We start from the raw sequence: 26,245 nt of genomic DNA on the forward strand, positions 1-26,245 counted from the left end.
ATCAATTTGGGGGTAAGGTTCGACCCTGAGGAATTAGGTTGTTTTTACAGCTCATGGAATGAAGAAATAATATTCCGTCAACAATTGGGGGTGATGATGGTCGTCATCTTCTATGACTTAAAAACAAAATGCTTTAGACAAGTCGAAATACATGGGAGAGGACCGTATCATATATACTGGAAAACTTTGTTCTCTTTAGATTCGTAAAACCCTTTCAAGTAGTATTCTCTTACCATTCTATATGTTCAAACTCATATTTTCTTTGTTAAATGCAATTGCAATTTTCTTTTGCTTCATGTGATGATGTTGTAACCCATGTCAACTTTTTGTTGATTAAGGCAATTACATTATTACTCTACTATTTCTATTTGTAATAAGAGTTTTTCATTATGAGTGCAGTGGTGACATTTAAATGGATTTTCGAAGCCATGGGGGTTTAAAATATGGAGCTTTCATTCATTTAGTTTGAAGAAAGTGCGGTTGTTTAGTCCAATTTGTAAAAATGAAGGCTTAATGATGATCAAGAAAATAGTCCAACAAGCTACCACTTGACAATTCACTATACTAATTTTGCGTCTCAAAATGTCTCGATATATCTCAAAATGCCTCAATACATTGCGTTCCGATTGTTGCGTCTCAATTTTAAATACATCACTTAACGTGTGAATACATCACATAAAGTGATATGATGTATTCGATTGATACATCACGTAAAGTGATGTATCTGAGAATAGGGGAGAGAGTAGAGATTTTTGTAATTTTTTCAAATTGTAGAAAATTTTAGAAAATATGGTAAAATAAGCTGTGTATCTAGAGTTTTTTTTTTTTCATTTGTTCATACTTTATTACCTAACATAATTACTTGATATTTGTGTTGATCAAGATAACAAATTGAGATATGCATAAATCGATTTGAATATAGTAGACACTTAAATTTGTTATTTAATCAACTAATACATAAGCGTGTTTTTTGCCTTAGCCTCAGCAGCTTCAACTAATACGTCATACATAACATAATAGTGTAAGATTTAAATCGTCAAGGCTAAATTAGGTAGAACACTACATACAATATTGTGTAAGATTTAAATTGTCAAGGCTAAATTAGATGACACGTTCATGTATTACGCCTAATTCGTACTTTCTTTTGTTACTCCTCAAAATCTTTAGCTGCTATTAAAACCTCAAAAACCCTTTTACCCATTTCCTCTGTAATTGCTCCCAAACAGAGAGAGAAAAAAAGTCATGAATTTCTTCAACTCGAAACAATCATCATCTTCTCCAGCAGCACCACCACACCTACAGCTCCAACAAACCTTCAAGAATCTGCAGACCCATTTCACCAATTTCCTTCAAACCACTATTCCCCAACTCAACACCCTTAATTCTTCTCAAAATTCACCTCTATGGGCTAAAATTGGTGTAAAAAAGCAATCTTTATCTACTGAAACAATCGAAGAGCGGTTGGGTGGAGTACCTGTTTATGCCCTTAGCAATGCTTCTCAAGAATTTGTGTTGGTTTCGGGTGTTAGTACTGGAAAAAGTTTGGGGTTGCTTTGCTTTAGTGAAGCTGATGCTGAAGCACTTCGTCAGCAGATGGAATCAATGGACCCCACTATGCGAAACGGTTCTCGGGTTGTTCCTGTTGCTCTCAACAAGGTTAGCTTCATTTTGCTGTTGTTGTGTATTGAGATGTGATTATTGTGTTATGTTTTAGCTGTGCTGGACTGACAGCTTGTTGGGGGTAAGGGAGGGGATTACAAGAAGGGGAATCGAACGGTGAAAATTTGTTTAGTTAATCAATTGAGCTATTTAGATTGTTCGTTGATAGTTTATATACAATGTTTGCTTTGATTGTTGTTTAAATTTTTATAGGGTAATTCTCCTAAAACATAGAAGAAACACCTAGTGTTTTTCTTGCCTATGCTCGGACTTGAACTTGAGACCTCTCAGTTCTTGTCTCACTTAATTGACCACGAGGACAACATTATTAGTCAAAAGCGAGTAGGATGAGGACTGCGCTAGTAACTGTCTTTTGATTGTCCAAGGGTGATAGTTGGATTCTTGATTGCAGAAGAAAATCGTTATTCTGTCTAATTGATGGTCAATGATGCAGGTTTTCCAGCTCAAAGTTGATGGAGTTGCTTTCAGGTTAATACCAGAGGCATCTCAAGTAAAGAATGCAATAAAGGTGCATATCTAGCCATACTAAATTTTGTAAATTTGTTGTAGACTAAGCGTGTTCTTAAATCTATAAGAAAGTTTATGAGTACTCATGCCGTCATAGTGGTGTCTCAAGAATTTTATACTGGTTTTACCCTTCGGGGTGGCCCAGTGGTTTGAGCTTGGGACTTCCATGTTGGAGGTCTTAAGTTCGAAACCCCTTGCCAGCGAAAGCAAGGGGTTTGCCTTCTGGGTCGAGCTCGTCGTACCAGGCTTGCCTAGTGCGGGTTACCTCTCCTATGTGGTTTGCGAGCTATTGCATAGGAGCGGGGGTTTTACCCTGTGCGCACCCAAAGGGTAGCGGCTGCGGGTTTCCCTTGTCATCAAAAAAAAAAAGAATTTTATACTGGTTTGCTTGTCTACCTTAAAGAAGTGTTGTCGTTACGTCAATCAGTTTCTTCTGTTCTTAATAAATTAAAAGGGTTATTTGCTTTGGGGGTCTCCATTAATCTATTATGGAAGACTTTCATAGCTTCGGGGTTCATGATTATTGCAAAGTATTCCAATGTTTTCGACTATCTAAGTTCTGAAATGTACTTCATGTACAATAAGTAGTAGAAACTTTTGCCTGAAGGACTTTTGCTTGACACTAAATCCGAAAATTTGTGGCACTTCAGATGAGTATTAAAATGTTATCCTTCTTAAGGATAAATTAGTAATAGACAGATGGTGCTTTTGGATTAAAGTGGATGAAAAGATAGTTGTTGCTCAGTAAGTTTCTTTATACCTAACAAAGATTAGGTATATACCAGTTGTGGACCAAAACATAGTATCATGACATAAAATCGGTCCGTCAAATGGTAGGAGACCTCATTTTTAAGTGATATTGCTGTGAGGATAATGCCAAAAATGGTTTTGTGCATAGAATTTTAGTCAGCATGTTTAACATATCATTTTGTGCACCATTAGTTTTCCTTCTATAATCTAAAGTTGATTGTATTCTACTGCCTTTTTTAACTAGGAAAGGGAAAGGACTGGAACGACTGATGAGAGCTTTTATGGCGTTCCAGTTTTTCAGGTACGTGTTCAGCTATAATTGATATTTATAGCTACACTGAAATGCTCATCTGCCTTAACAATTGTGCTTACTTCTATGTCCTCCTGTGTTTTGCTCGCTTCATCTGCTTTAAATGAAATATGATCTTAACTAGGATGACTACGTCAGTTGCAGTGTTGTCAAAGGCACACTTAAGGCCTGAAGCAAGGTGCAAAACATATTGAGTGTTTCACCTTGCTTAGCAGGCGCTTCAGTGTCGCCATCAGGCCTCTAAGGCATACTTCTCCTTTTCATTGAGAGCGTAATCCTGAAAAGGTTTAACAATTTATATTTCACTTTATTGCAACCCTTTTTTCAATTTCACTTTGCGCTTAAAGCCCCAACTGATCTTAGATGCTGTTTTATGCTTTTCGCCTTTGATAACATTGGTCTGTTGATGAGGAAGAGGACCCCATAGACACAATTTGATAACATTGGTCTGTTGACGAGGAAGAGGACCCCATAGACACAATACCAATACAGTCAATTGATGCACTTCACAGATCTGCAGATGGAATTGCCTTCTCTTTTACTTGTAGCCAAAAGAACTGATAGATTAATCAGGGAAACATCCGGTACCTTCAAACCTGGACAAAACCCAATCTGTTTTAAAGCTCTGTGTTGTATTAAATGCCCAAAGTGATTAACGTAAAAAGAAGAATTAATCCACCCAAAATGCTGTCCAAGCATTTCAAACAACTTAGCATTGCTCTTTTTCACCGTCTTGGATGTTGCTATCCTTTGACTCCTCACGCCTGTATAGCATGATGCAAATTTAACTTTAGAACATATGAAGGTGTTCCGATGTTTCACAGTTTGCTTAAATCTAATCAGTTAAAAAAATGGTGTCAAATGTTAGTTGAAAATTGTTTCGGTGTTGGATTAGTTTGGAACCATGCCAAAATGTACTCAGAAGTATGTCCTATTGCTTGTTGAAGTTGGAATGAAGACTATGGAAGACCATGTATCCAATCCTAGCAAAGTCAAAAAAGTTTAGGTGATTTCTTCCCATTTATCGATGTTTTGGCGGGTAGAGTAATCCAATACTTGCACTGGTACGATCCAGTGGACTTGTCAAGGTGCGTGCAACTTGTTGCGGACACCACCTTTAAAAAAAAAGAATAAAAATAAGTTGCATGCCAACATATTGAATATCACATTCAGATAATTTCACAACAGATTTTGTATTGTTAGATTCGAAGATTATATCCATTGTGGGCTGGCAATTTCATGCACATAAAGGTCCTTTGTACTTTTCGACCTCATAAATTGAAAATGACAACTATAAATCTGATTGATTTTTATTTACAGTCGAGGAGCTTAATTCTAAGAAGCCAAAACAAGAGATATCGTCCTGTTTTCTTCAGGAAGGTAAGCTAATTGTCTTGAGTTAGTATACACTATCCTCTAATGTGATACAATGCTATATTTCCCTTCTTGAAATTTCGTCAACTTATGCAGGAGGACCTAGAGAGTTCACTAGTAAGAGCTTCTCAGCAGCAAGGGCGATTGAATCCTGCTTTGAAAGGAGATATTCAGGTACGTCTGTTGGTTTTTACTGTTTATCCATTGTTGGTGTCTTAGCTTCATCACCGAGAATTTTCATCTGATTTGACAAGGTTGGCGTTCTGGAGGATATAATACAAGGTATGAAGGTAAGAATCCTCAACGAAGTTCTGTCGTCCTCTACTCATTTTAACCGCTTATATTTATAATTCATATTTTTGACAACCAAGAAATCCCTCGAGGGCCTGCTAGGTCACGATTCAAAACTCAATGATGGATGAGCTCGCCCCTCTACCTTTCTCCATTTAAATACCGAGTTTATGTTTGTACCATGGTTCAAAATGTAGTCTGTGCGGTTGACAAAGTATGAACATATTTTTGCAGGATTCTTCGACATCACAGTGGGACGATGTTGTATTTGTTCCTCCGGGTTTCGATGTTTCAGCAGATCCCTCCCAGAAGTAACAAATATGTACACCATAAGGCTAGATGTTAGTTGAACCTATTATCATTTTTGATATCCTAATTCCTATGTGTATTTTGTAGACTTTGACTGATATTATTAATGAAACTGGAGCTAGTAGGTGTTTGATAATTGTAGACAAATTCTGTATGCAATTGGCTTCGAAAAGCTAGATGGGCTTGGGCCAAGCTTAGCAACCTTTAGCTAGTCCAATAATGCTACCTTCTCCTATATATACTTGTTAAGAGTTTATTACATTATTTTCCTATTCTTTTTCGAATTACAAAAAATACTTAAAAATTTATGAATTTTGGATACATATACATAGGGGAGAGATATATCGGATACACAGTCATATGGATACATAGGAGAGAGATATCGGATACATATGGGAGAGATATATTAGAGAAGGGATAGGACATTTGGATACATATATTTTTTTTTTAAATGGTAGAAAATTTTAAAGATTATCTTAAAAAATAAGATATGTATTTAAGTAATTTATATATGCCTATACCTAATCCTAATACAGGCCGCTAAAGGAAAGTATTTATTAATAATTTAATCCTAATACAAGCACGAATCCTATATATACCTTCATCTACTAAATTAACCTTATATACACATCCCTACTAATAAAAGCTGCCATTTAATTTTCTCCAAACCAAAAAAACAGACATAATGTCAAAGAAAATTTTAAGAACGGTCCTTAAACATGATATTCTTCCATCTGATGATATTGTGTTTTCCATGTTTATTTGTCTTCCAATTAAAAGTTTGTTGCGTTTTAAATCAGTTTCTAAGTCATGGAAAGCTACGATATGTGATAGAAATTTTAAAAAGCACCATGCACCGTGATCATTCCAAAGCAGTAGGCCGTGAGAAGCTACTCCTACGAGAAAGATATAGTAGTGATTTTGTATTTAGAGATCCGGAAAGTCCCCAATTAATTAGGATCGATCATCATAACCAATTTTTTCCTCCAAAAGGATTCCAAGACTCTGAAATCTCTGGCTCATGTGATGGCTTGCTTCTTCTAAAGAACCCTATGGCCTACAAAACTTATCTTTTGTTGAATCCATCCACTAGAGAATATCGAATTCTTGAATGTCCTTATGTGAAATACAATGATGATTCTCCAAATGCTTGTGGTTTGTGCTATGATTCTAGGATCGATGACTACAAGGTTATAATAATCTTTAAATCTTTTTATGTTGTTTACTCAAGTCCCCCTCATCTAGTACAACCATATTACCCTAGTAGATACTGTACTAAAGGGATTACCACTCAAGATGGTACAACATTTTGGTCTATGAACAAGTTAATTGATCAATACGTGGATACAACTTCTACCATCATGTACTTTGACGTGACTTCAGATGAAGTAAGAAAATTTCCATCACCAAATTTGGATTTGGATTTTGTAGGCGAGGAAGACTTGTTTCGTTTGATTACTATAAATGGTTGTCTTAGTTTATATGGCGGGAAAACTCGGAGTAGAGAATTGTAAGTATGGATTAGGGAACAAGATGGCTGGAAACGGTTATTGAACATTTGCAACTTGCCTACTGCTTGCGGTTTGTTTGTTCGAGAGAAAAAGTTCTTGCATCTTACAAAAAATGGAGAAGTTCTCTTTCAAGGATATAAAGAATTAGATTGGCTTACCATTTATTATCCTAAACGACAACAATGTGTTACAGTACTGCGACAGTGTTATGACGTAGCTTCAATATGTTTGGATACTTTGTATTTTTTAAACCTACCCTCAAGCGCAAGAGAGGAAGCAATCAATCATTCATATTACATGTACATAAAACCTCAACTTCATCTCATATGAATTTATGTCGTGATTTCAAATCATAATTTCATCTCATAAGTCATATGGCCAAACGAACCATGTTGTTCCTTCGTTTATTTTTACTTGTTCATTTTGCACTTTATACATCTCTTAAGAAATAGTGATTACTATGATAATTTAATTACAATATTCATATTAATTGAAGTTTAGAGGTCTTACGAGGCGCTTGCTATCAGAGAGATCCAGCTTCTTCAAACTTTTACAGCACTAAAAGAAAAAAGCAAATATAGTTATGTAAGTTAAGACTTATCATTCATTCAGCTGCAATAAACAGTACAAAAGAAATTGTAAACTAAACAGTTACCAGTCAAAAACACACTTAGCTAGCGTAACTCATCGATTAATATGAGTTCCTTGGACAACAGCTCGAAATCTCCATTAATATGTAACTCATCGATTTTAAGCACCCTCAGATTTTTCATTTTCTTAAATGTCTTTGTGTTTAGGTTCGCACATTTTAATGCCCCTGGATCTACCATTAGTACTTCTACTTTTTCGGAACCCTATAGTTTCAGCACAAATGAATTGAATAAAAGCAATTATAAGCAAATATTTATCAACGTAGTTTATAGTTTCCTCTTTTAGAATCAAACTATAAAAACTTTGACTAACATTTCACAATGTAATTTTTCATCATCTATCTATATATAATAGGAGAAGTAAAAAGTGACACGTGTCATCACCACAAAAATTCAACAATTTTAAAATTCAATTTAATTTTTTAAAAATCTGTATTTAAAATTAACCAACTAAATAATTTCATATTTCTTTTTTAAATAATTAAAATTAATTACAAGTAATAGGGTTAAATAATAAATTACTATTTTAAAAAAATGATTTTAAAGCAGTTTTTAAAATTTATAAATAGTTTTAAAATAGTTCTACAAAATATGTGATGTAACGTATGTCATTACTTTTTTGTGGGAAAATATTTTTAACTATCTTTCCATAACAAATCTATCTATATATAATAGGAGAAGAAAAAACGTCAAATATCAGCGCCATAATTTTCAAATTTTTAAATAAAAAGTCATTATATAACCAATTAAATATTATAAATTCAAATTTTTGAAGAAAAAAAACCACATGTCATCAACTAACACAAAACAAAATTAATGAATTGTTAAAATTAATTTTAAAATCAAAATTTTAAAATAAAAACAAAAATAAAAAACACTACAAAAAGATAAGGCAGCACCACGAAATTATTCAACTTTTTAGTTTTTTAAATTAACGGAAAAGGGTCAAAATTGCCCCCAAACTATATGAAATAGACCATTTATACCCTTCGTTACATTTTGGGATAAAAAATGCCCCTGATGTTATCCTAAGAGACCACAAATACCCTCAAGAGTTAACACCCCAAATTTTTGTTGACGTGGCAAGCCACGTGGGACTAATCCTTCCACCTAAGCGTTGCCAACTAGGATTCACTACAAAAGAACTAGACCTTTAGCGGCAACAACAGTCGCCACAAAAGCCCAGAAAATCGTCACTAAAAGGTTTTAACATTAAATTCTAATTTTGTGTTTTTTCTTCACTGTTTTTAAAAAACCAAATATGATATCGATTAAGTAGGAGTTTGAAGACACTATATGTTTTATTTTTATGTCATATGTAAATGTATAAAATGTACAATGATACATTATATATATATATATAGTAGGAGATTTGAATTGAGAAGTAATTTTGATTATTTTTCGTAATAATATTGGATGTTTTTAATATGGATATTGCAAGTTATTTATTTTAGAAAATTAGGTCGCAATCGAAAATTAATTATCATATTTTTTTGTTGAAAAAATAGGTTTTACTAGCGAATGGTTGTTGGAGCCTTAGTCGCCACTAAAAATCACTCATAACCTTTAGTGGCAATATTTTGGGATTTTGTGGCGACTAAAAGTCAAGTTCTTTTGTAGTGAATCCTAGTTGGCAACGCTTAGGTGGAAGGATTAGTCCCACGTGGCTTGCCACGTCAACAAAAATTTGGGGTGTTAACTCTTGAGGGTATTTGTGGTCTCTTAGGATAACATCAGGGGCATTTTTTATCCCAAAATGTAACGAAGGGTATAAATAGTCTATTTCATATAGTTCGGGAGCAATTTTAACCCTTTTCCGTTGATTCTTTAATTTACAAAGAGCGCCATTTGGCATCGTTATTAATACAAAATTGAAAATAGTTGTAAGCATTTTGTTGGTTTATTTAGTATCTTTTTATAATCGATTGTTCATTCATAACATCTATTTCTACTTCATAATTTATTTAAGCATATTCTAATCATCTGTAATGATTGTAATCTTACTTGCCTTTTGCTAAATATCTGCTAACCTGTTTGGGGTATTTCTTCTTTCTTGCAGATTTATATTTTAATTTTTAATAGGAGTAGAAGTGCATTATTATTTTTCTTCTATTAAGTGCTTACATGTATTTATGGAAAACATGTAACATATTGTTCAGAAATATTGTGTTATTATTCCTTAAAATCTATAGTGATGGAGAAAGTTTTTTACTATAAAAATTATATTATTTCGGATAATCTATTTGATGCTGGATTGTAGGTGGAGTACAATTTCAATTTTTTTTGTTAGATAAATTGATTTGAAAATTTAAAAATAATATAACTAAAAAAAAAACTAATGATAAGCACTATCTGTAACACACACTAACTGTATGAATTACTGAATTGTAAGACTCGGTTACAAAGTTACCATATTTAGTAAGATTCTTTTTATTTATTTATTTTTTTTTTAAAAAAAAGAGATTATCTCTTTTTTGTTTTGATTTTTTTTTTTTTAAATGGCTAACTATGACGTTGTGAGAATTCTACAATACTCAGGTAATGTAAAGAGTTTTTAATTGTTCTCATTAAATTTAATTTGCTTTTACTCTGCTCTATTTTATCCTTCAAATTCTCTTCGTGAATTTACTTTCTTTTAATGTTAATATTTTTGGCGAGACTTTTTGTCTATTGCTATAATTGGTTGATAAATATTATCACCAAAGTATAACTTATTTTTTTGGCACTGTGCTTCCACTGCCTTTTTCGTAATTGTTTCTAAATCAAGTATTTTTCCTAATTTGTATTGACGAAGCTTGAATTATATTCTGTCGGAGGAAGAAATTAAATAAAGCTTTTTTGAATTTAGCTAAGAAGGTAAAATTGACATATTATAATCACATGGACATCACTAATTATTGTACTTTTAAGTTTATACTAAATTTAATTGGAGAGTATCTCTATTATAGAGGATCCAAATCCAACATGAATTGAAATGAGGGACATGCAACTCGATTTGAATGGCGATATAGATTATGAATATAAAAGAGTGTAATTATTAAAACGAAAAGTAAGGGAATATGACTTAAAAATCCTATATCAAACAAATAGGAGATCTCATTAAATATACAATATGTAACATTGGTTCAGTTGTTTATCAGTTGATAATTTTATATTTAATTAATTTTAAAGTTTTAGCATTATTGACACATATTAAAAAACTTATCTTTTATTTTTCACTCGATGTTCGATATCAACATTAGAGTCCGACTAAATTCGAATTAGTATACAAAAGTTTCACATTGAAATAAAACATGACATAATTATGACTACACAAATAGTAACAACATATTGCAAAAACAAAGACAAAATAAATAACATAATGCCAATCAACATTCAAATATCGGAATCTGCATAATATTAACATCATTATAGCTCTATTCTCACATGTATGTTAAAACTGGAAAACAAATTATACAAAACTTTCAACATAATACATCTTATTAAATATTTTTAATATAAAAACTTAATATATTTTACATTATCCGCGCAACGCACGGTTACGTGTACTAGTATTGATAATACTCCATTCTTATCATAAATGAAAAAGTTTTCAACTAGTCCTCTGTTTCAATTTATTTTTTTGGTTTTTAACTTGACACGAACTCTAAAAAATAAAGAACACTTATGAATCTCGTAGTCTTGATTTAAGATAAATAAAATGTATCAAAGTTCAAAAAAAAATAGTTACCAAAAGAAGAAGACGACATTCATTTTTGTAACGTATAATAACTAAAAGAAAGACAAACTAAGAGTTATGTTCTATACTAATTGTACTAGAACTCTAGAAGTGTATATAGGCTTTCTCTATTTTTTGCATTTTCGAATCAAAGGTGCAATTCCAAATAAAGATCCTCATTTGCAATTTGATGTTCATTATCACTGCATCAAAAATGATCATTAGCGGTAATTAATTTTTAATTGCCGCTAAATATGTATTTTTAGCTGCAATTAGCACTCTTTGTATATGTCCCTAAAGCCTTTGGTGACATTGGTTCTAATGACACTTAACTAATGCGGTAAAGACTTTAACACTCTTTATTAATGTCAATATTTATTACCGCTAAAAGTTATTTTTATTGTAGTGTATCTTGAACAACAGCTTCTTCTCCTTCTTGATTGTCAACTACAACTATTTGTTGTGGTTTTCGAATTTTTTCTAGTTTGCGAAGCACGCAATATTTTAAGGATCATATAAAGTCAAGTATTTTATTATTCCCTCCGTCCCATTTTATATGTCATCTTTTTACTTTGCACTTGCATTAAGAAATGATGTAACTTTACCCTTCTACCCTTATTTAATGTTTTCTTAAGTCAACTTTATAATAAATGATGAATACATTTTCAAGATTTATTAACTAATCTATCAAGGGTATAATAGGTAAAATATGGTAATTTATGCATAATTTTATAAAATGACAAGTATTGTGGTCCAACTATTTATAGAAAGGGATGACATATAAAATGGGACGGAGGAGTATAAAACTTGGGATTGATTCTCCAAGTTAATAATTTTAATCCATTACGTGCATTATAATACCTTGGTTCTTATTCTAAATTTGTTTATTGATAGATAATAAACTTCAAGTAATTTAATTTTAAATTCTAAAACATTAAACAAAGTTCTACTGTCAATTATTAAAAAACTTAAAAATAAAATTTGACTATATAAGAAAATAATGAATGTACCACAAATACCCTCATTGAAGTACTAGGGTAAATAATTACTAATAGCTTCTTTTAAATTGTTGGCATATACATTTACTTTCTTCATATATCATTTTATAGAATTACATTTGATATATCATTTTATAGAATTACATTTGATATGTTATAATTGTGGACAAATTCCGTATGCATAATGCAATTGACTTCTCTAAGTTGGGGGATGAACAAGCCCATACAAGTCTATGTCAACTATATAGATGATTATCTATGATCTTCAAGTAAATTAAATAATTTAAAATTGTAATAGAATTCAAAAGTTTAACTTATATTTACATTGTTTTGACATTGCCTTATTAAACAGGCCGCGTAGCTACATTGATTCCGTAGATTCAATATGTTTGGATACTTAGTATTTTTTAAAACCCGTTGGTTATGTGAGGTTCTATAAGCATTTTAATATTTTTTTAATTATGTTAAAGTGTTTAGCAATTCCTATTCACTCCTGTCAGAAGTGAGGCATAATTTAACATAAATTATGTTAAAGTGTTTAACATATGTAATCTCTAGGCTATTCATCTTCACTATTAACTACCTTATTATCTTTTTATTATTTGCTAGGAAAACTTTTCTATTATAAATAGTGATGATCTTCATTTGGTTTGGGATATACACAAGAAAATATAGAGTGCATAAAAGTTAGTAAAAAAAGAGACTTCTTATTAGTTGAAGGGAAGTGTTCTTTTTGTGGAACTTTGGACTCAACTCTTGTCCAGAGTTTGTTGAGTTACACTTTTGTGATTCGGCTCTTGTATCCTGGAGGTGAAAATTTGTTTAGTTAATCAATTGAGCTATTAAGATTGTTCGTTGTTAGTTTATATACAATGTTTGCTTTGATTGTTGTTTAAATTTCTATAGGGTAATTCTCCTAAAGCATAGGAGAAACACCTAGTGTTTTTCTTGCCTATGCTCGGACTTGAACTTGAGACCTCTCAGTTCTTGTCTCACTTCATTGACCACGAGGACAACATTATTAGTCAAAAGCTAGTAGGATGAGGACTGAGCTATTCTACTGTCATGTACTTTAATTTGACGTGACTTTAGATGAAGTAAAAAAATTTCCAACACCAAATTCGGATTTTGTAGGCGAGGAAGACTTCTTTCGTTTGATTACTCTAAAAGGTTGTCTTAGTTTATATGGCGGGAAAACTTTGAGTAGAGAATTGCAAATATGAATTATGGAACAAGATGGCTGGAAACGGTTATTGAACATTTGCGACTGGCCTACTGTTTGCGGTTTGCGGTTTGCTTGTTCGAGAGAAAAAGTTCTTGCATCTTACAAAAAATGGAGAAATTCTCTTTCAAGGGTATATAGAACTAGATTGGGTTACTATTTATTATCCTAAACGACAACAATTTGTTACGGTATTGCGACAGTGTTGTGACGTAGCTTCAATATGTTTGGATTCTTTGTATTTTTTTAAGTATAAATTATAGGAACCACATATTATAAGTATTAAATAACATCCTATCCCTCTAGTTTTCTATTTACCAATAATCCCTTAAAAATGATGTTTGCGGGATACATAGCGTTGTGCACGGGATACATTAGGTTTGATACATTTCACATAGCGGGATACATAGCGTCGTGCATGGGACACATTAGGTTTGATACATTCCACATAGCGGGATACATAGCGTTGTACACGGGATACAGGCGGGATACATAGCATTGTGCACGAGATACGTAACGTTTGATACATTCCACATAGCGGGATACATAGCGTTGTGCATGGGATACATGTGGGATACATAGGTAAATAAGGGATTTTTGAAAATTTTGAAATAAGTAGGGATAAATGGATATTAAGGTAAGTAAAGGAGTGTAGTTAAGTAATTTGTCCTTTTTTTAAACCTACCCTCAAGTGCAAGAGAGGATGCAACCAATCATCCCGAACACAATATGAAGACATCGCGTGATTACCTTATTTTTTTCTTTTCATTTTGTCCGTTTTTAGAATATCTAATAATTCTATTATATCATTTATTGTATCTATGATAACAGCAAGGTTAAGAGAGATCACAATTAGAGAATTGAATATTAGAATGCGGAAGCACAAAGAAAAGAAACAAAAAAACTAAATAAAGATATGGGAAATTCGAAGGAAAGATCCACGAATTTCCAAGGATTAGATGTTCTAAGGCCTTGAAAAGATCCAAGTGACAACGTATAGATTTATGGAAGAAATCTAACGCCTTTACTTGAGAAAACAAATCAAAACGATAGATTCGGATCTTGACCGCTTTATGAGTAACTAAAAACAATAATTAGTATGTAGAAACTAATCACCTTCTAAAGAATACCAAAAAGAAACCAAAGATATCACAAGAAGAAGTTACTTTATACCTTAAACTATGAAACTAGTAAAGGTTTAAAGATAAATTCTCAAAGAACAAGTCACAAAGGTTCAAAGAACTCTCTCAAATATTATTAATATCAATCTAAATTGTCTTTAATGAATGAAAAGGACTCCTATATATAGGAGAAGGGGAAAACGTCCAAGAAGCCAAACCCTAAAAAAACAATTACAAGGAATCCTACTCTAGAAAGGAAATAAAGTAATCTAACTAGGAACAAATTTAGTACTTCTAGGAAAGCATTAAATGGTACTTAGGAGACCATAAATAGACTAAGGAAAATATTAATAACCTATATATAAATAAATAAATAAGGTAAATCCCAACTAGGAAAAGAATCTTGACAATCTTGGAAAGTTTGACTAGTCTTCTCTCAAAACTTGGGCAGAAAGCAACTCTTGTTGTGGCTGATTCTTGGACTCTTCTTGACCTTTTTTGCACGAAATTGGACCTTAAAATTCCTCATCTTGGGCTTGAATTTGGGCCACCAAATAATTGTAGCATTTGGACAATTCCTCTCCCTTGGGCTTGAGCTCTTCTTCCCCAATAAAAAACCTTTGGATCAGCGATTGAAGCCCATTGAGCTTATCATTGAACTCCTTGGTTTGAGATCTTGTTACGGGCCTCCTTGGAATTTCTAAAGCTTCACCCTTGTCCTTCAATGGAGTAGAGCTTCCTTGGAAGCTATCAATCTATTTATATAATAACTATATTTCATACCGTACTTTTCTTATAGATCTGTTCTTTAAATTGTTGAGGTATAGCATGACATTATATTAAACAAGGAAATTGTGATGACAAAAAAGGAACAAGGGGAGTAAGGAGTATTTGATTCATACTAGGTAGGTGTTTGGACATGTGATTTCGAATTCTATAAAAAGCTTAATTTAGAAATTTCATATCATGATTTCACATTTTTAAAAACAAAAAATGACCCACAAGTTTATATTTTGTAAAAGAAAAACGTCATATTACATCTACATAAAACCTCAACTTCCTCTCATATGATTTTATATCATGATTTCATATCATAATTTCATCTCATAAGTCATATGGCCAAACGAACCATGCTTTCTTCGTTTATTTTTACTTGTCCATTTTGCACTTTCCACATCTCTTAAGAAATAGTGATTACTATGATAATTTAATTACAATAATTGAAGTATTGTCTTAGGTCTTAGGAAATATTTGAAGATTAAATAAGATATTAACTTCTCTCCACTGACAGTGGACAAGAAAATTACACTTTATTTTTAGAAATATTTTTTATAATTTAATTATAATATTTTTACATTTAAAGATTAATGATTTTTCCGTTTATCTTTTTCTTTTTATTTTTAAAACAAGATTTACTGATCTAAGATTTTTTTTAAAGAACGTGCAAATATTTTTGACTCTATCAACTCTGAGTATTATTTAAATAAATTAAAGTATATGGATAACGTTTGTTTTCAATTGCAACTATGGAGCATCGATTGTGGTGTAGTAATCTCTATTAGAATAATGCTTACAGTTTAGATGCTACATTTACTAAATGTAATGAACCATTTCACGCCTATTAAATCTCTTCGATCGAAAAGATTTAATATGATAAAAGGAAGAGAAATTAAGAAGGTACACATTAAAATTATCAATCAATGAATTCTTCATCTCAAAACAGACATAGGGAAGGGGTGGGGGATAATATTTCTTGAAAATATATTGAAGTAATTAGATAATACACATATCATTGTTCATAAATTTTAAATTGAAAATATTTGAATAATATAATTAGAATTCAAAAAATTTAAAAATTCACGAGTAAACATAATAACTAGATTTGGTTTATATTAGCAAGAAGTGTTGGGTTTTGGGCCTTTTCCCCTTCATAATGTGGATAAATAAAAGTTCAAAGTTTTGGACTTTCTTCCTTTTTTTGTGGATAAATTTAGCTCAAATTTGACAAGCTTACTTTGTCCATAAGCCTAATATTATGGTGCATATGTAAGATTTTCTTTTAGGTCTTATTTGGAGAAGAATCACAAGAGATTGAGAACAGCCATATAGAGAGAAAAGTGAGAGAGTGCAGATTTTCACACAAACCTTAGCAGTCAATTTCAAATCGCGATTTTCGTTTCGTTTCTTATTCAATTGAGCTGATTTTTGGACAGCTTGTTCCTTGCAACTTAATCTTTGATTGGGAACTGAGAGAGGGCTGTAGCTCCATATTTTTGCTCGTGAACAGTAGATGCGATTTGGGTGTTTATGCTCCTTTTATTTCTCTAGTTTTTTGGTGCTATCTTGTAGTTGTGTTGCTCGCTATTTGACAACAAATTGATGGCCATTTTGGAGAACACTTTTGTAACTCTTGTTGATTATAGTAGAGCTCTGGCCTTGTGGTTTTTACTCTTCACACCGAAGAGGTTTTCCACATTAAACTTTGGTGTCTTCAGTGTTGATTTATTTTTCTTATTTGGTTGATTTGTTTGTTGGCCAAACAATTTTGTTCTTGCATTATTTTGTCTTCTCTTGGTTCAAATAGAAGGAAAAGTTTTAACTTGGACTTTCTTCCGCTATTGCCCTATAGTGCACTTTATTTTGTGCAAGCGTCTTTCCCAACAAGAAGAGTATTTGATTTTTATATGAAGTCAAATGATAAGATAATAAAGAAAATCAATATTAACAATTTAAAACATGATTCATTGCCTCTATTTATAATATATTTACTAGACCCGATCACTGGAGCTAACGATACTAATATAAATCTCATTAGATCTCATATTCTCATTTACTAAATATGTTTGACCAAAATCAGCCTTTTTGACAGAAAGCTCCAAAAGAGGAAAGCTCACCCGAAGCTCCCCCGACTAACCAAAAAGTGTGTCATGTCACCCACACCGATAACTCAAAAACATAGCATAGAAGCTACGGAAAAGAAAATAAATACAATAGCAAGCAAATGATCAGAGGTGAATCTAGGATTTCAAGTTTTTGGATGTCAAGTAGGTTCATTGTTTATATCAATTTTAGGCTTCAGTCGAATTATTCGTCTTTTCGGTCTATGACAAATCAATTAAAAAAATTATTCGTCTTTTCGGTCTATGACAAATCAATTAAAAAAAATATGAACAATAATAAGATGACAATTTACCATTATATATACTACAAATTCTTTGCCCATGAGTCATGCTAATCTTCTCCGCATTGTTTCAATATTATCAGATGTCTCTAAAGGAGCAAAAGTTCATCGTTTTAATTTAGATGCTCTTGTTGAAAGTCGAATTCAAGAGGTGACACGTTTAATATTTATAATTATATTATAGATATATACCTATATATACTAGAGTTTCCATCGAAGCTTGTGAGTGCCGTGGCAACCCACGAACCTCAGTAAATCCGCCGATATATTCTGTCACTGCGTCTAATGTTAGAATACTTATATTTATATATAAATGTGTTAGAACGATTTTTTCTAATTAATTAGTTTGATATTTTATAACCAAACATATTAATAAGATTTTATCTTGTATCTAGTAGCCATTAGGGATGACAATTGAGCAGGGCTGATGAGGGGCGGGTGGATTTAAAGCTATGAGGGACGGGGTGGTAGGATGCAGGGCGGGTTGAAGTGGATTTTTTTAGAACTAATGCAGGGTGGGGAGGGTTGTGGGTAAATGTTTTTTATATGGGCTCAAATTAAACTTAATTTTAACTTTTTACATGTTATAAGAGTAACAAAACATTATTGATTAAGATAATTTCTTTAAAGCTACTAAAATATTCAAGATAGAATAAAAATGGTTCAGTAAAAAATAATACAATTTTTTACATGTTTCTCAATTGACCTTTAAAATAAAATTTCTAGTCACTATCCTATTAAATTAGTACAACTTAATGAAAAATGAATTTATATTTATCAAAAAAATATCAAGCAGCGCGGGGTGGAGCGGATTGAAAATGAAAATAAATAAATTAAGTGAAGCAGATTAAAAATTTTGAGGGTTAAGCTCAACCCTCCCCGCCCCCGCTCCGTATGACATTTTTTTTTTTTGTTCCGCCCCAGATAAGTATTTGTGTTTTTTTACTTTATTATTTAATTACACGTGATATTTACTTTCTTTACTGTAATACTTAAATTTTGAGAAATGGGTTTACAAATTTAACTGTTATAAATATTATGAAAAATACTAAATCAAAAACATATGAATTTTTTAATGATCATTTAAAACTTTAATATACATAATTCAAATTCAGTTAATAAAAACACTTTAATAAGTCCAAATGGGTTTTGCTGCCCAGATATGTGATGCTAGCGAAATTGAATTTTCATCAATTTGTTTCAACCCGCAACTGCCCCGCCCCGCTCAAAATGTTAAAATATTTGTTAGCACCCGCCCGGCCGCCCCTCACCTGCCCCGCCCCGCCCCGCATAAACCAAAGCATCCAAGTAGAAGGACTCAAAGTCATTAAGAAAAACATCATTCAAGTGCTAAATTGGAAAGGACTACAAACTGGATATGAAGTAAGGTATTTCTTCTGCATTTGAGTACGTACATTGCAGTTTTGAATTACAGTCTCAACTCTAAATCGACTTCGACTCCATTTTCTTGACCATCCGCATGGTTATCAACATTCATCACCCTACCATCAAAGTTAAACTATGGATTCTGCTTAGGTACATTTCACCAAATGATATGATATCATTTGGGATTAACTCTATTCTCACGCCTAGGTGTGGTCTAGTTGTCATATTATTCTAAGATGTATATATTTTGTAATGCTTTTACTTGAGTTGAGTTATTAATAAAGTTAGTTTAATTACTAAATACACCTTTAATAAAATCTTTCTTGAGGATCGTATAAAGTCAAGTATTTTATTATATAACTTGGGATTGATTCTTCAAGTTAATAATTGTAATCCATTAAAAGTGCATTATAATACCTTGGTAATTCTTATTCTAAATTTCTTTATTGATAGATAATAAACTTCAAGTAGTTTAATTTTAAATTCTAAAATATCGAACAAAGTTCTAGTGTCAATTAACTAAAAATTTAAAAATAAAATTTGACTATATAAGAAAATAATGAGTGTACCACAAATACCATCATTGAAGTACTAGTGTAAATAATCACTAATAGTTTCTTTTAAATTGTTGACACGTACATTTACTTTCTCATTGTCACGATTCGAGTCTACACTCTAGACGTGGCCGGCACTCGAAGACCATTGTTGGTCCCCAAGCGAACCCTCATCATGGTTGACTACAAGCGGAAGACTAACTTAAGCATGCAAAAGCTTAAAACTGAATAAAATTCAATAAACTCAACTTTACAAAACTTTAACTCAAATGAACAACTTAGAATAAAAATAATATATTCAACTCGCCATAAAATAGGCAACTTAAGTCTTTAAAATATTTAATAAAATAAATGATAAATAATACAAACTTCTCAACTATACTGATTATCTATGAAGCCTCTAACTGATAAAGATGGAAGTCGGGACAAGACCCATGACATCCTAACAACTGATATAACTGAAAGGTAAATGAAATCCTCCGGAAGCAAGGAGGCTCACCATAGCTAACTCGAACTCATGGATGTATCAACGAAGCTCCTGTTGATGATCCTGAATACCTGTGTATGCATCATGAGAAGATGCAGGCCAAATGGCTCAGTACGTGGAATGTACGAGCATGTAAGGGAAATTCTAAAGCATAACATAAGCTTGAAAAGAATCTGAAAGAAACTGAAGAACTTACTTGGCTCAACTCAACTCAACATAACTGAACTCATTTAAATATAAAGCAGTTTAAAATAGGTGCAATATAAAGAAAAAGGAAAACTGTTTAAAACATGATGTTAACTCATAATCATAATATCATAAAAGACATACCATGCTCCCTCTCAAAGTCTACTTGTGCAATGCATGAATGAAGTCCCATACCCCCATTCATACTAAGCAGAACCCCTTGAGGAACCATGCAAATACTATTGTGGGAGTTTCTCTAACCGACAACCATCACTTAAGAACTGTAGTGATGATACAACGTTTTACCTCACGCTGTTGAGGCACATCATATACCTTGTCGTGATATAAAAAGCTAACTCACTAAGTGGATCCACTAGTCTATACGAAAAGGATTCATCTAAAAAGTATGACCCTTTTCTACCCATGATGGCTACATGGTTTATGGAGACTTGAGTTAATATGAACTCGCATCCCCATATCGGTGCTCAATACTACTCCAAAAAATATACTTAGTTTTTTATGTTTAAAAACATACTTCTTCTGTGATTTGAGATTAGTGCTCAAAAACTTAACTCAAAGGTTATCTTGGAAATCTCAGTTTCCCTGTTTGCTTCATTTAGAAAGCTATTTCTCTTTTCTGAAAACTATCCTGAAGGCTCTTTGAAAATCGAGGTTTCCTTTCTAGTTTAAATGTGAAAACATTTTAAATTCTTTGGGAATACATAGTCCCCATATACTTTTGAAGAAAGAACTTCAACTTTATTCTTTATTGAACTCAAAACTTAAGTCTTAAAACAAAATTAAAACGTTTGCAAATGACTTTTGGAAAACTTTATGAACTTCTCTTAACTTGACTCTTGACTTCTCTTGACTTTGATCCTAACTTTCCTTGAATTGGATTATGGATTCAAGGTTCATGATCTCATGTTTATGGAGGATCTCAATAACAATATATCAATTCGATAATTAGGAATAGAACTTTTAAAAGAAACACGAACTCAAGAACTCAAAATCAACTTATCTCAAGAATACTCAAATCTAGAGAAAGAATCCTAGATTTCTCTTTTACTAATTTGAAAGTAGATGTAGGGCATGAGGACGAACTAGTTCAACACTATGATTTGAAAGTAAATGTAGGGCATGAAGACGAACTAGTCCAACACTATGATAGCCTTACGTACTTGAAAAAAAATAAGGTTCTTGAAGAATCTTGAAGAAGAACTTGATTAGAAGCCTCGAAACCCTAGCTTGAAGGTAAACAATCAAGAATACCTTTCTTGAGATTCATGAATTGGTTTCCTGAAATCTCCATGGCCAAAAATTATGATTTTCTTGAGTGAAGATGAAAATCTGATTGTTTTGAGCTTTTTATTAGTCAAGAAATTCTTTGATGGTTTTCTTGGAGGTAAAAAGACAAAAATGATTATTTTCAATATTTTCCCGTCGGCTAATTCGTAACAGCACTGTATAGGTTACTAAAATAGTCATAACTTTTTACTCAGATATTGGATTGACGTGAAATTGGTGGGGTTGGAAAGTAGATTCAATTACCTTTAATTGGATAGGTTATGGCTCACGTAACTCTTAATATTCTAAGAGATATGGTTGTTTAAAGTTGACCCAAGTAGAATCTTACATCAAAACTTAATGAAACTTCAAGAACACTTATCAAGAACTCTGTTCTTTAAATTTCAAGAACGAAATTACGCTGAATAAATCATGATTGGTGTGTGGGTGAAAGGACCCAATACTATGGAAGCTTACATACCTTTTATGGCTTAATCCCATGGCGACAATCCGCAACAACTCTCAAGAATCTCGACGAACGCTTCAATCCTTTCTCTTTCTCCTCTTTTCTCTTCTTGAACTCTCAACTAAAACCCTAGGTGTAAACTAGGATTATAAAACTAAACCTAATCAGATTAGACCCCTAAGATATTACTCCCTCCATTTCAAAAAGAACGTCCTAGTTTGACTTGGAACGGAGTTTAAGAAAAGAAAGAAGAGTTTTAAATCTTGTGGTTCAAAATTAAAGTTATGTCAAATGTACCAAAGTGTCCTTTAATATTGTAGCCTTAAACATGTCATGTGGAAAGTTGATGTTAAAGTGTTGCCAAAAAAGGAAAGGGGTCATTCTTTTTTAAACAGACTAAAAAGGAAATGAGGTCATTCTTTTTGAAACAGAGGGAGTACTAAAAACGAATTAAATCTGATTGGGTCGGGAAAGACCAAAATACCCCTCACTATTTCTGGCTAGCTTTCCTTAACTGGGCAGTCTAACCTCAAAAGGTCATATCTCACTCATCCGAACTCGAAACTTAGCAAACTTGGTGGCGTTGGAAAGATAATTCAAAGGTCTTTCCTACAGTACCTGGTAGCACACCTAACTCATCCTGAGCTAGGAGTTATGGTCGTTTGAAGTCGACCAAAAACTCATACTTAGCTTAACTTGCAAAATTTCAGATTTTGCTATTTCCAATTTAATTCTTTTTGGAACTCAAGGTGCTACATCTAGTGACCTTAACACTTATGAATTTTTAATTTTTGGCAAAATCTCACTCACTACGATGAACGGTTCGAGTCTTAGTTCGAAAAAATTTCTGGGGTGTTACACTCATATGTCATTTTATAGAATTATATTCGATATGTTATTATTGTGAAGAAATTCTATATGCATAATGCTAGTGACTTCTCCAAGTTGGATGAACAAGCCCATTCAAATCTATGTCAACTATATAGACGATTATCTATGATCTTCATGTAAACTAATTATGTAAATTAATTAATTTAAAATTGTAAAAGAATTCAAAATTTTAGCTTATATTTACACTGTTTTGACATCCCACAAAGGTGCAATTTAGAAAAAAATGTTGTTACAAGATTCGAAATCGTAACTAGCAGGCAGCACACCTTATAACATTAAAGTTAGAACCAAAGCATCCACTAATATTTTGTTCAATGGGTGCTTATTTACTTTTTTTTTTATCCATTTTCCACATTTTTCTATAGACATAAAAAAAAAAAATTGGAGTCAATAGATACTCGAGCATCTAAGATCCGCCATATTTATTTGTTTCTATTTTATACTAGGTTACAACTTGGGCAATATTTTCTACTCCTAGTGATCCAAATGTTACATGATCTTAAAAAATATATTTTACATATTTATATTAAATAAATTAATGGGGCCATAACTAAAAAAATGTTCTCTACAGAGGCCGTTAAGAATTTAATATGAAGGTAAATTACTTATCATTTGGGTTAATTATTTTTTCTAAAAATAAATAATACTATTATAAGTGGGCCATGGTTTGACGGCTTGATTCGTTTGATTTTATGGGCCGCACTTACCCACTTAATATACTTTTATGGCCCACCTTTCTTTTTTTCTCATATTTAAATTGAATTTCTTATAGCCTCGTTTTAAATTTATTGTACTTTTTTGTCCTTTTATTATGTCCAAAACAAATTGTTTTAAGTACTTGTGGGGAATTATGACCTATGATATTTTTTTTTTAAAAAAAAGCATCATTATTTTCATTATGATGCACTCCTTCCTATCTCTCTCTTTTTGGTTACTTTTATATTTTATTCAAGTGGTTAAGTTTGTCTAACTTTACTAAGGGTGTATTCTCTACAAGGAAAATGTGTTTTTAAAAAAAAAATAAAAAATAAAATAAATAAAGAAGATATGAGTTTCTTAGTTTTTTTTTTTTGTGTTCAATACGTAAGTAAAAGTATTATTTTAATAATATTTATATATATTATCTAGATAAATATTGAGATGAGTGAAGCAGGGGCATAAGGTTGGTAGGGAAGGAGGTAAAACAAATATGAGGTTTATTAAAGAAAAAAAAACACATTTGTTCGTGAAAGAAGTATAACGACTATCCTGAAAACCCATCTTTCAAATTTTATAAATATAAACGACTCTCTTAAACTACTTGAAGAAAATTTACAAATATAAATAACATGGGCTGTATAATATCTTGAAACAATTAGTTTTCTTATTTTCTTTTTTCTAGAAACGAAAAAAATCTTTCAAAAATTTATCCATTTGGAATAAAATAATTTTATAAACCAAGGTATTTTGACCCATGCTTGACTACAATTTTATTTTTTTTTGCGTGTGTTAATAAAGGAAGGTTCACGATATGTAACAAGTAATAATAATTGGAACAAACCAAAAAAAAGTGATGGGATAAACACTTTGCTTTCACTCTTCAATTTTTTTTTTCTTTAATTTTTTTTTGTGGAATGTCAGTTTCATGACAGCTAGTAAATAGCTAGCTATAGATGGGAAAAAAAATTCTGGAATTTTATGACATTATTGATATGATATTCTTGCTTGCTATATTCATTGTATTGTTGTTGTATGAAGAGGATAATAACCCAAATATTGACCAGTTAGAGTTCATTGCTCAAACGGTCACTCAATTAATAAATGAACGATTTCTCTTTCTTTTTCTCGATATAATGAGAAGAGACTGTAACGGTAAATTAAGGGCTAGTTCACTTCGTGAGAGATCTTTATCTTTTATCGTTAAAGTTCAAAACTTTTATCAGCTATGACTCATGTAACGTTTTATTTTGCCTTCAATCAACGGAACCAAGAGAATTTAATGATATGTAGTAACGACCTAAAGAAATTATCTATCTCATTGAAGAGAATTTCAGAACTTTGTGGTCCAAGAATAACGTCCGATAGTTTAATTTTTCATCTACTTTTTTGGGAGTGAGATGGTCCAAAGGAAAAGATGAAATGAGAATTTGGTGAAAATTCAGCTCAAATTTCAAATTGTATTACTACGATATATTCAATGTAATCTTACAAGTATGATCCTTCGAAAACATTTTTTTTAAATTCAGCTATCAAGGAGACAAAAAGTTATGTGAAGTGAAAAATGAGGTATGAAGGTGTTGTGCATTATGCAATATAAAGGCAACATGTCAATTTTTAATGTTTTTTTCGCGTCTCACATCTGCTCTTTCCACTCCTTCAAATATCTAGTGCTAAATCAATTATAATCCCTTTCCTTAATTCCTTATTAATAATAGAATTATCTATACTTTTTACATTGTATAAATTCGTGATGAGCGTTGAACTAGTAGAATGAGAGAAAACGACTTACTCATATATCTGCCACTAAGAACGCCACTTCTTGTCCAACTTGTATGTGTTAGACATGTTGTATTTGGTTAAGTAATAGATATATGTATGACTAGGCAAATTTTTATAAATTTTTACTAGTGTTTTTGTATGAATCCTCCAAGAAGTTTCAATTAATTACATTAATTAGTCTAAACTAAATACACCACAGCTGTTAATAATTAATGATTCATGAACAAATTAAATCAGTACAGGCTGTATAATATAGATAGAGAGCTACTTTTTTGTCCACTTAAAAGTGTTTTCAATGGTCAAAAAAGTCACAAACAAGGTCCCTTTATTTCCTAGTTAGGTTTTTGGATTGTTTGAACAGTTGTTGAACTAGGTCTATGGAGAATTAATGTAACATATAGATTTAGATATATAATTATAGTGTTGTACAAAGTACAAACAAGACAATGACAAAGAGCTTCTCCTTATTTTCTGAACAATTAAAAAAATAAAAGAATTTTAATTAACTGATAAGTAAGTTATTCATTGCTAAAGTGATTCTTTATAATAACAACAATAACATAATTTCATAAGTGAACGAAGTAGAGAGTTTATTTCTGATTAAATAACCTTATCTGATCTATCTTCAAAAATTCATTTACTTTTCATTCATTGTCCTTTTTCCTAACAAGTAGCAAATGGGTAAAATGACAGGATGTTGCCAGTAGTAAAAGTTGTTGGTCTTATCAACAACAATAAGGTCATAAGAAACTTGCAAACAAATTAAACCAAGTGTTATATATATCTTGCTGTTAATAATAAAGTGTACATAAATACTAGTACTACTCATCTACTTATCCTGCCCTTTGAGTTATTATACTTTTGTCAGTACAATTGATCTGGTTGGCT

At 31.8% G+C, this 26,245-nt stretch overlaps 1 protein-coding gene across 1 annotated transcript; it reads left to right on the forward strand.

Moving 5' to 3' along the window:
* Window positions 1-1,146: 1,146 nt before the first annotated feature.
* LOC125851405 (protein TIC 22-like, chloroplastic) lies at window positions 1,147-5,388 on the forward strand. Its single transcript, XM_049531204.1, has 7 exons — window positions 1,147-1,656; window positions 2,114-2,188; window positions 3,182-3,238; window positions 4,568-4,627; window positions 4,718-4,795; window positions 4,876-4,911; window positions 5,147-5,388. The coding sequence occupies exons 1-7, from the start codon at window positions 1,243-1,245 to the stop codon at window positions 5,225-5,227; spliced, it is 801 nt and encodes a 266-aa protein (XP_049387161.1). The 5' UTR covers window positions 1,147-1,242; the 3' UTR covers window positions 5,228-5,388.
* The last annotated feature ends 20,857 nt before the right edge of the window (window positions 5,389-26,245 follow it).

The sequence above is a fragment of the Solanum stenotomum genome, unplaced genomic scaffold, assembly GCF_019186545.1.
Source record: "Solanum stenotomum isolate F172 unplaced genomic scaffold, ASM1918654v1 scaffold25311, whole genome shotgun sequence".
Classification (NCBI taxonomy): domain Eukaryota; kingdom Viridiplantae; phylum Streptophyta; class Magnoliopsida; order Solanales; family Solanaceae; genus Solanum; species Solanum stenotomum.